This window comes from Caloenas nicobarica, chromosome 3 (genome assembly GCF_036013445.1).
Source record: "Caloenas nicobarica isolate bCalNic1 chromosome 3, bCalNic1.hap1, whole genome shotgun sequence".
In the NCBI taxonomy this organism is placed as follows: domain Eukaryota; kingdom Metazoa; phylum Chordata; class Aves; order Columbiformes; family Columbidae; genus Caloenas; species Caloenas nicobarica.
Genome location: NC_088247.1, coordinates 8,143,631 through 8,157,067, shown reverse-complemented (window position 1 = coordinate 8,157,067; position 13,437 = coordinate 8,143,631). Strand labels below are relative to the sequence as shown.

Below are 13,437 nucleotides of genomic sequence, written 5' to 3'. Positions count from 1 at the left end.
CTGTGACTGTCTTTGGTGGCTGAATGAAAATATAAAGACTGAGAGTAGTATTCATATAAATGTCCCTGCTGTTTTTGTATTTTTGAATGCAGAGTCTTCACAATTCTCTCTGTATGAGAAGCAGACGTGTGCAGTTGTAATGTAGTGTAGAAGTTTTTTACTCATGGTTTGGAATGTCCACATTTGTGTAATGCATATTATTCTAGTACTCCTCAGTAAATCAAGTAGGGAAGGTAAACAGTCCAGGGTCCTTTTAGGTATTCTGGTGTAAATTTGCAGGAACAGGTCAAAGGTACCCTCAGTACTTGGGTACATTGAACTGGCAGCAAATTGGGCTCAAGAGTTCCCAAACCTGAATCTACATCCCCTCCTCCCACCTTAAAATAAATGCTAAGTATTCGACGAGAAGTAAACCTAGTCAAATTTGCATTAAATTTGGGTTCTTTATCTGTAGACTTGTTTTGGGGAGTTTTTTTTGCTTGGGAGCAGGTCTGGATCAGGCACCTGTGTTGGGCTTCTCTTGTCTCCAGGCTGCCCAGAGAAGCTGTGGATGCCCCATCCCTGGGGGTGTTCAAGGGCAGGTTGGAAAGGGCTTTGAGCAACCTGGTCTAGTGGAAGGTGTCCCTGCTCATGGCAGGGGGTGGAACTATTAATAGGTGATCTTTAAGGTCCCTTCCAACCCAAGTAATTGTGTAATTCCCGCTTGTTCCTTGCCTGCTTTTATCTCCTTGGCCGGGAAGCTCCGCTGTACGAGCAACAGCTCTTCTCTATGTCTGTGCAATGTTCGGTACGATATGAGTTATAACCTATTGCATTCAGAATAAGAAGAATAATATATTTCCATTCTAGACCTTAAATGACTAGAGAAGGCAAAGGTAACGATATGGTGCCACTGTGTTTGACTCTCCTGCCTTATCTATTTTGGATGCGGCTTCAAAGTGAAAATGGAAATGAGCAGCTACTGTGACCAAGACATTAATTTTTCACTCCTTTCCTCCCCCCCAGGCACTTAAATTTAGACGTAACTCAGACTGAAACTGTGTGTCTTGTTTTGGCAGGAATGCTGCAGAATGGGAAGAAGTTTGATTCCTCCAGAGACAGAAACAAGCCTTTCAGGTTCAAGATTGGAAGGCAAGAAGTCATTAAAGGGTTTGAAGAAGGCGTTACACAGGTACGAAGAAATTATTCTGGCTGAACTTCAAGCCAGCTGAAGGGTGTGTGAGCACAGCAGTGTCAGTGCAATGGTGACAAGACCAAGGGGAAATCCCAGTGTAGGATATGGAGTGGTTTTTGGTCCACTTGGGCACAGCATTTCTTGTAGTTCTCCTCCGTCCATCCAAGGATATCCCCACAAGCCCCGTCCCTTTCCCATGGGCAGCTCCACAGATGGACAACAGTGGCCTCTCAAATGTTCCAGGTGGCTGCATTTTATCGTTTTATGGAGTGGCCTCTATTCAGCTGCTCTGTAAAAGTCCGAGCTGCCGTTTTTGATGACATCCATGACCAAGCTACAGATTTTGACCCTTACTGAATGAGATACCAAATTGCGCTGTTAAATTTTTATGACTTCAGGCTCCCAGCTACAAAAGTTAACATTCACTGACTACCCCTACGCTAAGAAAAAAGAAACTGCCCTCCCTTAATTACAGTTTCAGTGCCAACACAGTAAAACCCTAAAAGAGCTACACAGTGCAATTCATTGCCAACTCTTGCTTTTTGTCGGCCACTACGTGAGGAGTGTGGTCAAGCTGCAAATTGTGAATGTGATCGGGGTGCAAATTCCTCATGACTCCCCGCTTCGGGGTCCTAGAGCTCACTGTAGAAGGAAACTGCTCAAATATTATTACAAAAACAACTATAACAGGAGCGACTTCTTATGCTTAAATAGAGCGAAGAATGCAAAATGACAAACAATCCACTGAGGCATGATGCGACCAGGCTTTTCCAGAGAGGGGTGGAAGAGAAAATGGTTTCCAGCCCTATGGAGAAAGCCATTTAAGCATTCCCTTTGCTCTGGCCAGATGAGAAGTCTGTTTGAGGATCCATAGACTGTCTGAAAAATACCCACCTTCCTCTCAAGGATTTGAGCTGGACTCTTCATTATTTGCCTTGCAATAACGCCTGAGAAGAGCTCAGGACCCTGGTGTGCTGTAGGAACCAGAAGCCAGCGCAGATAAAGCGGCGGTAACAAGCGCTGGGGTGAATCAGTTTATCTCTTCCTTGACCACTCTCGCTCCCTGACTCCTGTCCCTTAATTAATAAGTGGCCGAAAGCCACTCCAGCAATTGGGGTGGCAACACGCTGCCCTCGTGCTCCTTCTTGCGGATCGATGCCCGAATTCGGGCTTGTGGCTGCCTGCTCCCACCCCAGGGTTTTGAGAGGTTTGAGGACTGTGATTGACACAGAGCACTTGGGAAAAGGCAGTTCACCATGTCTAGCATGCAGATTTTTCAAACCTTTGTTTGATGACTGTCAGATGTCAGCAGTGTCCGCATTTCTCTGCTCAACTTCTGGCAGCTCAAGGTTGCCCCGTGCCTGAAACCCAGGCGTGATTCACCCGCTCTCTGGCTTGCAGGGGCCTGGCAGAGCAGCAGACGGTCTGCAGGGACCAGGGGAGCTCGTCTGCTCTTAAACCCTCAGCCCCACCATACGAATACTCCCAGAATGTGGGAAAGTTCATAGTCACGTTTTTCTCCTACCTAAAGCGATCAAAGCTCTAGCTTTGGCATATTTTATAGGACCTGAAAAAAATTCAACAGGACATATCACATAATCTGTAGTCCAAGTGATGTACGCGATCTTGGGAGAGAGATCTGGGTTATTCCAAATAATAAAATCACCGCTTCAAATCAGGGATTGTTTCTTGACCAATGAATACTCAATCACCAGTGTATGGTGCACAAACAGCAGTTTGAGAGTGCTCCACCCCAAAATACTCCGCTGGAAGAGCAGGGATTTGAATCTCAGTGCCCCAAATCTCAACGAGCACTGTACTGTTACCTCCAGAGCTAGTCTGGAGTAAGAGAAATCAGCATTTCTGTCCATCCCGGGGCAGGGGCTCTCTGCCGGAATAAGCAGCACCTGAGGTGAGATGTCGGCCCGCAGACTTGGGCTGAGTTTAGGGCAATAAGGAAGGAAGGAACTCCCACCTCCTGCAGCCGGCTCCGGCGTAGGCAGGATGGGCCAAACTACGCATTAAAAAGCCTTTGTGTGACTCCCAGACTGGCTCTGGCAATTGAATAACTGCTGTGAGGAGTCAGGGGACCTACGTCTGAGCTACTTGTAGCAGCTTTGGCTTTCTTCAAGAGCTGAAAGATTACCCTGATGGTCCTAACTCTCCTCGATTCTGTAAATCTGTGATTTATTCTTAGTTTTCCTCCTAATAGCGGTTGGTTTGTTTGGTTGGGTTTTTTCCCTTTTCTCTTTTCCTTTCTCCAAACCCCAGATGAGCTTAGGACAAAGAGCGAAGTTGACCTGCACACCTGAGATGGCCTATGGAGCCACGGGCCACCCTGGGGTCATCCCTCCCAACGCTACTCTCCTCTTCGACGTGGAGCTTCTCAGGTTAGAGTGAATCTTCTCCAGGGAGTTGGCTGGAAACATCTGTTAATAACCATCCATTCGTTCTCGCCTTGCCAGCAGCGGGAGGAATCTTCACTGGAATCCCAACCTTCCCCGCTCGAGCTGTCCTATCAGTAGCGCCTGCCGTTCAGTTTCTTACGCCTTCCTTCTCTTTTTTAACTTCGTGGTGTCCGTATTTGCCTTCTTTGCTTTGCTTTGCTTTGGGGGAAAAATGTGTACCATTGTAACATTTTCAAGTTGTACATTTTATTTAATTTGCATGTAAGAAGAGTTCACAGTGCTGATTGAAAATATATATAAATATAAATATATATATATATTCCTTATTGAAAAACCACTGCCTTACTGTACACTTAAACCAAGAAAAAAAAATAAAACACAAAAGGTGCTCAAAAAAAAAAAAAATCCAATGTACGCCTTGTACATGAACGGGCATTAGCCAAACAGAGTTACCTGCGCTGCCACTTTTCTCAACTTGTACGTTTTGCTTGCTGCTGTTCTAAAAAATACTGTCTCATTTAAGAATTAAAAGTATATATATAAAACAATAAAATCTTGATACTTTACAGTTTCTGTTTCCTGTTTTTCTGCTTTCCTCTAGCCACTGGAATTCTTTTTGGTGTAGAAGTTCTTCAATCATCAGCCCATTTACTTGTGACTTATTTCTCTTCTTACATGAAATGCACGTAATTCCATATGCCGCTTCTGTTATCGATGCAGAGTGGAAGATCTTGGAGGGACCAGAGGGCCCAGGAACGTGCAGGTGATGGCTGCTGGGACAGAGAGGGTTCCCATGGCCAAAATGTGGCTGCTGAAGGGATGGAAAACGATGCTTCTCAAAGACATGCAGCGCTGGTCCAATGCTACACATTTACAACAGTAAAACCAGTGTAAAAATTTCTGCTGGAGCTGAGAGAGGCCGGAGAAGAGCAGAATTCTGTGCATCCACCTCACAAAACAAATCTGAACTGTGGGGTGATGTGGCCACTAAACACACCCTTTGTTTTTCAGGCTGCATTTTCTGATGCTGTTTATACAACCCACAAACTCCCTGTGCTGGGCTCTTGGCATTTGAGACTGAGCAACATTTATTTCATTTGATAGGTATATGTATTCACAAAGTGCCGGAGATGGGAAGATGCACAGACTGTCATTTATCTGGGTTTAGGAGCAGGACCTGAGGGAAGAAGCTGCCTCTGTGCTGTTATTTTGCTTTACCTAATTTGATTTCTCACATTTTGGCTTGCTTTTCCCCTTTGCTGTAGGAAAAAAAAAAAAAGGGCATCGTTGGATCACGATGTAATTTTTATTTAACTTGACTATGAACTATTCGCATAGTTTTTGACTAATGGATTATTTGACAGAAGGATTTCAAGCAGTCAGTGAATTATTTCCTCGTGTGAGGCTGTGTAAGGAGCCAGATCACAAAGCTGCTGCAGGTGATACCTCCTGGAGATAAGACACAAAAGGAGCACAGAACAGCAAGACTGACAATCTGGCCAGTGACTACGGCTCGTGCTCTTTCTCTAAATGTTCATTTTACCCACAAAGCTGCATTTGAGTTTGTTAATTAATAAGCCTATAAAACCCATCTCTTACAGGTGGTTATTCACTGAGGGTTGGCGGAGGGAATTTTTTCTTGGTCCCCTCTCTCTAAAGAAACAAAAGGCATTTCAAGATCCTTTTTTTTTTTGGTGGAAATCTAGGATCACTGCAGCAGCGAGGTTACACATCCACATTTCACTAATCGTTCTTTTATTGAGAGTAGGCTAATTTTCTGTTAATAAATAGGAAATTAGGCCTGCCAGGGTTTGATGCCTGGTAGCTCTCCCAAATTCTTTTTCAAGGCCCCAGTCTCCCTTGCCACTGCCCCGGCCTCTGTCGCTGTGTTGGTTTCAGGGCTGGGTTGCAGATCGCAGGTTGTGTTGCAGCAGTCGCAGGTGTGAGCTCTTGTAGATGTCTTGGTTAAATGTAACGTGGCCCCGTCACCCCTGTCAAACACAGGTCAATGCAGCACATCGGTCTAAAGCTGCTTCTACTGATGGCCCCATTTAAGTTAGTTGCTCATTAAAAAAAGAAAAAAAAAATAACAAACAACAAAGGGTCTGGTATGGGACTTTTCCTGAATGCATCGAAAGTGAGCAGCGGTGCCAAGGGTTGGCTCAGCGTACCTGGAACGGCCTCAGGTTGCACCAGGGAAGGTTCAGATTGGATATGAGGAAAAATTTATTCATGGAAAAGGTTGTGAGGCATTTGAACAGGCTGCCCAGGGAAGCACTGGAGTCACCATCACTGGAGATGTTTAAAAGATGCAGAGATGAGGTTCTTAGGGACATGGTTTAGTGCCAGAGTTGGGTTAATGGTTGGACTCTATGATCTTGAGGGTTTCTTCCAACCAAAATGATTCTATGGTTCTATGATCATCTCCTGCACCTGCCATTGGGGAGCTGCTGCTACATCTACAGCAACAGGTGGGGCATCGCTCTGCCCTTCGCTTGGTCTCTTACCGTGAAAAACACACTCCTGCCGGGCTTTAAGAACTAGTCACGTTCTGTCTTATCGTCTCTATCTGCAGAGCTGCCGTGCACTTTCCTTTTGCCCTCAGCAGTACAGCCCAGCCATTACCGAGTCTGTAAAATCCTTATTACAGCTGGCTGATGAAGCTCTCTCCCTCATCACCCTTTCTCTGCAGAGACCTTTGTTGGAAGCAGAGATTATTACATTTTTCATGCCAATTTCATTAAAAAAAAAAATCTGAAAGGAAAACTAATTGTGCTTTGTGATACTTAGGGAAATTAAGTCTTCAAGGAAATGTAATCTTCAGCTCTTTATTTGACTGCAAATGCGTTAATTTATTTAATTGTATCATCGATCAACACAGTACATATAATTATTACCACTATATAATGGATTGGAAAAAATTTACTGTCATTGCCTGTGTAATCAGATATGCTCTTGTTACTAATTTCTAAACAGCATCGACAGAAAAAAATGACCTTCCAGGCTTAATTTCATGCCCTACTTCCTGAAAAATTAAATGGGAAGTGAGCACACACAAAAACCAGCGCAGATGCAGAGTACGAGGCTGGTAACATCTGCCTTATTTGCTGCCCCCTCTGCCATTCACATAACTGAACTCATTTCCCTGTCCTTTGATATTACATTTCAAACAAAATCTTGAGCAGACCTCATCAAAACAATCCTCCGGGCATTCGATTTCCATCCCCTCTGTCTTGCAGGTACAAATTATTACTTCATTTTACATGTGCAGGGACATTGAAAGCCCTGAACAGGCACTAGAAGAGAAAGTATGAAATGGAATATTTAATGAAAGGCAGCAGCTGAGCTCTCTGAGAAATCAAAAGCTGCTGATCTGGAGGATCCATTGGGGGAATTTTTATTAATCTTATTACCCTAAAGAATTGCTTTTTATATATGTTTTTCAAACAGCATCAAAACAGGCACTGCAGTGCAAGCACCGTGCTGTCTGCTATTGACAGAAGCAATGCGGTATTTGTGTGTGATTTTAAACAAGGCTGGCAGCATCTTCCCCCATTATCAGCACCTTGATAGTTTAATTAACAGTATTTATTATTATTTATTAGAAGTATAAATCTAGCATGGTAACAAGCCCCTCCAGTTCCTTTTACAGTGAGGGGCCTTGTATTAATAAATGCCCAGCAAGTGGTGTAAATGGTCCCAGTTGTCCTAGTGTTTGGCACGTGTATGTATATACATATATATATATATAGGGGGTTTGTAACCTTTAAAAAGTGATGGATATTCACACAGAAGCAAGACCTCCAATAGGATTTTGTTCATTTACACATTTTTAAGAAAAGCTGGTTTTTGCCTGGGAAACTTCGGTGTTAATCTGACAGGCAAGACCCAAACCCCAAACTGGTGTTGGAGGAGTGACTGCTCACCCAGGAACAACAACGGCGAATCACAAAAGCTTTGCATTTAACGTATATGTATCCCAGCTGCACCTGACAGAAGCGGTACAGGGCTGGGCAATGGCCTCACAGCAGAGCCGGGCATTTCTGCAGTTCAGGCGTCTCCGACTGCCTGTTCCCGACCTTGGGGATGTGTCACCGTCACCCTTCGTGCTCCTCCTGGCTGAGAAATGATGTGCGCAGCACCCGGCAACTGCGCGGGACCTGATACCCGCAGCTGGGCCTCCTTCCCCAGCGCTCGGGTGCTGAACATTCACATACGTTTGCTGATGGGTGCTCTAAACATTCTTACCTGCACCATAAACGTTCAGGTGATGAGTGACTTCCTTTCCAACAGGACAGGTTACATGCCCAAGTAGCACAGCAAGCCTTGATTAAAAAAAAAAAACACACAAGGCAGAACTATATATACACATTTATTTTTTTACTAAATGGACATAAGAACAGCATAATTCTTTAAGTGACGGATTTCAATGAAAATCTAAGGATAAGAAAATGGAAATATATTACAGTTCAAACAACATTGAGGAGAAAACAATCGCACTACAGGTACCTAAAATTACCGCCATCTCATTTTGCACTATTAGAGCAAGATTATTTTTACTGCAGCTTAGCAGTTTTGTCTCAATCACTGGGAACAAGATGTTTTGACTGAAGTCACCCAAGCAGTTGGATTCTTTTAAAAGGCCATTGATTTTCTACAGTTTGTACTACAAACTTCTTTATAAACATGGATTAGGGGTTGTTTTGTTTCTAGTGAGATGTAGCCTAACGATCACATAATGGCATTAGGCTCCTTGAAACACTGCTGGAGGGAGAGAGGCGCGATAACTTGTGTACAATATGTACAGGTGTGATGAAGTATCAGACCATACTTCTTTTTTTTAAAAAAAGCACAAAAATCCCTGCGGCAGAGAGACGAGTTGCAATACTCCATTTTCAGAAAGTATCAAGTGAGATCTGGCTCCACAGAAGTGGCTCATGCAGAGCTCTTGGCATTAACTGGTTGCAGCGCCTGGAATCTGCCCTAGAGACTGGGTGGAACTTCAGGGGTGTGAGACACTCAACGGGCTCCATCCTCTCATGACTGGTCCTGCTGGAAACAGGACTGTGGTTGTGTAGCACTGACCAGGTCACCCTTACAACACGGAGAAGCCACATCCGTTTAGGGGGATTTAATCTTAAAACAGATCTTCTGATGTTTTACATTTATTTAATACTAATGTGAAGATCTAAAGAATCAAATTACAGCTCATCAAATTTAAAAAAAAGTTACACTTCATTGGGAATTCCTATGTTTAGTTCAAGAACTCAAGGGCAGGGCTTGCAAACAGTTTTCCAAAGAGATCAGTTTATTTCGGTGGGTCTGTATTAATTCCATATTTTTCCTTGAGAAGCTTAAGCTGTTCCTCTTTCTTCTTTGTGTCCATCTTCTGGAATGCCTGTAAATAGGAAAAGAAAATATGTGAGAAGACAAAAAAAAAATAAATCTCGTCTTATGATACATTACTTCCCTGTAACTGCAACCAACATCACTATGAACTACACCAACACCCCACACAAACAGTGTTGCTTCATTCTGGTCCTCAGAGAACGCCACAGTTCCCTGGACACCGTCAGCAACAGGCAGAACATCAAGAACCAGAGACTTTCCACCTGTAAACAACATCTCACATCTTATTGCAACTGCGCCCTTTTAAGGCCCCTGCTGCCTCTTCTCCAAAGTACGCTCACTAGAAGCACAGTTTTTCACACCCCTGCTCCAAATGTACGTTTTCTTGGCACACAAATCACCAAGCAAAGATGAAATCCTAAGAATTTATCCAATCTACTCCCTCTACCACTTGGGATTTATTTCTTCAAGATTTCCAAGCAACTGGCTTTTCAAACTTTTTTTTTAATGCTAGCTATGTTCACAGGTAACTTAAAAACCCCCCGGTGTACGTACCCTGTTTGCATTATAGTACAAAACGACAAGGTATCTGTTGCACACGTTGAATCCTGACAGGTGATCACAAGCGTTTTTGGCATCAAAAATGTCTTCATAGACCACGTAGGCTGTTCCTCTAGTTTCGGGAGTGTTTCCACTGCAGAGCAAGATCAGTTTTAACATTAAAGAAAATAAACAGAATAGTTCTATTGGTCTTTAGCAGTGAAGGAGATTAGATTAACTAAAGCAACTTCACAAAAAAACAGTTTGTTATGTTTTTTAGATATTAAAATATCTCTCGGCTTTCCACACCACTCTCTACTTACAGTTCAGAGTCAGATACGACAGGAAAATATGAAAGAGGCATGTGTTGCATTATGCTCCTCCGTAAGGGAAATTCACCTCTCCACAACTATCAGGAGCTGTGGCTGCCAGGGGTTGTCATATTGCTGGAAAGACTTTTAAGTTTTTATTACAGCAATTAGCTTGTTTTATTTAATAATATGGGGCCAGGCAGTCAGTTAATGGCTGTCTGGATCAGATGTCTCCCTAGGATGGAATATGGCTCTTGGCACATCACAAAGCCAATTGAAGAGAGTCTGAACAGCCCCGCGGGTGCACAACCACTGCAGAGGCACAACCAGCACCTACTGCACCATCAACCCAATTGCCTTTGCCCCAGGGACAGGAGATACGTCTGGGCACATCACGCTAACGAGCCCGGAGAGACTGCAGAGCTCACAAACCCAGAAGGTCTCAGCTAAAAGATCATTACAGTGAACTTCATATTATCAGAAGAAGTGTCTGTGAGGTGCTTGCTTCTGAGAAGAGAACTCCTGAGGACAAATGATATCACATATATCCACACCGGGACGCGTACAAAAATGAAGAGGAGAACGGGATAAAAACTGCAAAACACACAAAAATCTTCCCAAAGGGAGTTCCACGTTATGTGTGGTCTCACGATGCCAGGATTTCTGTGGAAAACAAGAGGAAGCCCTGGGTCTGAACAACTGGCGGGGAGGCTGCCTGCTGCTCCCTGTTGGACACACACCAACATATCGCTCTGATGGAATGTTCCTCCAACATGTCTTAATTCTTTATGTCCCACTGGTCCAACCTACACATTTTCAGAAACCTTAAATATTAGTTCCCCTTTATGCTTATTAGTGAAGAATTCCACCTACTTATCCAAGCAGTGACTTCATGCTGTTCCTTGTCCCTTTAGCCACTTCCCTGTCCCTTTTGATGCCCTCCCACGTACCAGAAGGATCTCCCCAGCGACACGTTCCACACAGCACCAGCAGTAGGTCCCCCGTCCACATTTGTTTCCTGAAGGCGATTCTATATGTAACACTGGGTTCTATACACTGAACAATCATTTTTAATCACTATGGCTCTGGAATGAGCACATCTATTTGGGGTAGTTGTTCGGTCTGTTTAACTGTTTCTGTATTTACATCCTACGTAGTCAAAACAATTAAATATCTTACAGGTTAATTACCTGCCCTAGTCTCAGAGCATGGGGAAATGGAAAGTGATGTAAATGACAAGGGCACATTCTGCCCCAATTCGATCAGCAACCTAGTCGAGAACTCAGAGATACTGCAGGTTATTTTGCCAACATGCAGATAAGAGCAGTACAAAAAAACCCCACATCAAATATAAACTACACTTCCTTTCTATTCATACATCTATCGAAAAGTGACTTAGTGTTTTTAAATATTAAACAATGAGTTCTGTTTCTTCCTCCTCCCCTTCCTAAATACTTTTCAGAAGAGGAAAAAAAAATCCTTTTATATGAGTGTCAATACTCCAACCAGCCTTAATACGGTTCTCAAAAGCTCTACCTGAATTCCATCTTCAGCCAACTCCCTCTGCAGAACATAATACAAACCAGATAGAATTATGGTTTAATCCACAGCATTCAGACAGAACTCGGGATAAGAAGGAACACCAGAGCTTTGGTCTTCAGTATTTGAAATAACTAAAGAGAAGAGCCTCAGATTTGCTGCAGACATGGAATCATAGAATAGTTTGGGTTGGGAGGGACCTTCAAAGCTCATCCAGTGCCACCCCTGCCATGAGCAGGGACATCTTCACCAGATCAGGTTGCTCAGAGCCCCGTCCAGCCTGGTCTGGGATGTCTCCAGGGATGGTTCATCCACCACCTCTCTGGGCAACCTGGGCCGGTGTTTCACCACCCACACTGTAACAAATTTCTTCCTCATGCCTGGCCTTAATCTCCCCTCCTTTAGTTTAAAACCATCACCCCTTGTCCTGTCGTAACCGACCCTGCTAAAAAGTCTGTCTCCATCTTTCTTATCAGCCCCTTTTAAGCACTGAAAGGCTGCAATAAGGTCTCCCTGGAGCCTTCTTTTCTCCAGGCTGAACACCCCCAACTCTCTCAGCCTGTCCTCCCAGCAGAGCTGTTCCACTCTCGGATCATTCCTGTGGCTCCTCTGGCCCCTCTCCCACAGGTCCATGTCTGTCCTGTGCTGAGGGCTCCAGAGCTGGGCACAGAACTGCAGGTGGGGTCTCACCAGAGTGGAGCAGAGGGGCAGAATCACCTCCCTTACGCATAACCTCAGTGCATTTTAAAACAAAATTACAGTCAGATCACTTTATCCACAGACTACAAGACTTGGGGACAAGCTGTACCTGGCATACGGGCAGTTTATGGTATTCATTCCTGGCTGACAGGTCCAGTGGCAACAGTAACATCTCTATTTTTCCATTAGTGAAGTATCCAATAATCATTAAATAGGAAATCTGATTGTGTTCAACTTTTGCCTTTCTTATTTTTACCTTTAGTTAAGGCTAGCTGTATTTAAGAGTTACTTAAGAAAGTAAGTCACTCTTATTTTTACCAAGTGACCTAAGTTCATTCAAATTCAAGTTTTTTCACTTTATCTCCAGGCAATATTATTTTCTAACAAGTTCGCGAATAAGATAATATCACCTCCATCTCTGGCCCACAGGGATACTGCTAAAGCACATTCATGTTTTTCAGCTGTGCAATCCAGTTGCTATTTACTGCACTAGGAATGCTGACATAAGACAGATAAACTAAAGCACATAAAATCCTTCACTTTTCAAAGAAAACTAAAACACTTACACTCTGATCTGCCGAATAGGTCCGTATTTCCCAAAAATATCATACATTTCCTCTGCTGTGATTTTATAGGGCAGGTTCCTAATATACAGGATCCGATTGACTTCTGGAGGGAGCCGAATCTGACAGAGAAACAACAAGCAGCGTGTTAGACCTGGAGCGCTCACTTCAAACCTTACAAGTAGCAGCCTGCTAGATCCTGGAGCTAACGGCACTGAGAGAGTCCGTGTGCTCCACAGGTCTTTTTTTGAACTCTCCACAGCTACAAATTTCACAGAATCACAGAATGTCCCAAGTTGGAAGGACCCACAAGGATCATCGAGTGCAGCTCCTGTCCCTGCACAGGACAACCCCACAATTCACACCGTGTGTCCGAGGACGCTGTCCAGTCTCTTCTTGAACACTGTCAGGTTGGGGCCGGGACACCTCCCTGGGGAGCCTGTTCCAGTGTCCAGCACCCTCTGGGGGAAGAACCTTTTCCTCATGTCCACCCTGACCCTGCCCTGGCACATCTTCCTGCCGTTCCCTCGGGTTCAGCGAGCCCTGCCCGGGGGGGAGGCGGAAGGAGCCCAGACAGGGCGGGAAGGCCTGTTCCCTGCCCCAGGCCGCTGGACCTCTCCTCACCTCACACCCCGCCAGGCTGCCCGGGAGGGCTGAAGAGAGAAGGGAAAGCACTCACATTGGCTCGCTTGGCCGCTTGCATCGCCATGGCGCCGGCAGGAGAGAGGGAACCGCGGCCTGAGGGAGAAACCGGCACGGAACTGGCGTCCGCGGCGCGCAACCACCTCAGCGGGAGCCCCGGATGCTATCCCAGACTGCACCGCACGGGGACCCCGCCCCTCAGCCTCCGTGTC

At 44.7% G+C, this 13,437-nt stretch overlaps 2 protein-coding genes across 2 annotated transcripts in view; one reads left to right on the top strand and one right to left on the bottom strand.

Annotated features, from left to right (window-relative positions):
- The window catches only part of FKBP1B (FKBP prolyl isomerase 1B), a 48,379-nt gene extending 44,245 nt beyond the window's left edge, over positions 1-4,134 (top strand). The window contains exons 3-4 of the mRNA XM_065631764.1: positions 1,059-1,171; positions 3,446-4,134. Of these exons, the coding sequence (XP_065487836.1) occupies positions 1,059-1,171; positions 3,446-3,574 (242 nt within the window). The 3' untranslated portion in view covers positions 3,575-4,134. The remainder of the gene's footprint in view (positions 1-1,058; positions 1,172-3,445) is intronic.
- Positions 4,135-7,970: 3,836 nt separating this feature from the next.
- Positions 7,971-13,393, bottom strand: SF3B6 (splicing factor 3b subunit 6). Its single transcript, XM_065632067.1, has 4 exons — positions 13,263-13,393; positions 12,587-12,705; positions 9,487-9,625; positions 7,971-8,980 (listed from the first exon to the last, which is right to left on the bottom strand). The coding sequence occupies exons 1-4, from the start codon at positions 13,290-13,292 to the stop codon at positions 8,891-8,893; spliced, it is 378 nt and encodes a 125-aa protein (XP_065488139.1). The 5' UTR covers positions 13,293-13,393; the 3' UTR covers positions 7,971-8,890.
- Between the last annotated feature and the right edge of the window lie 44 nt (positions 13,394-13,437).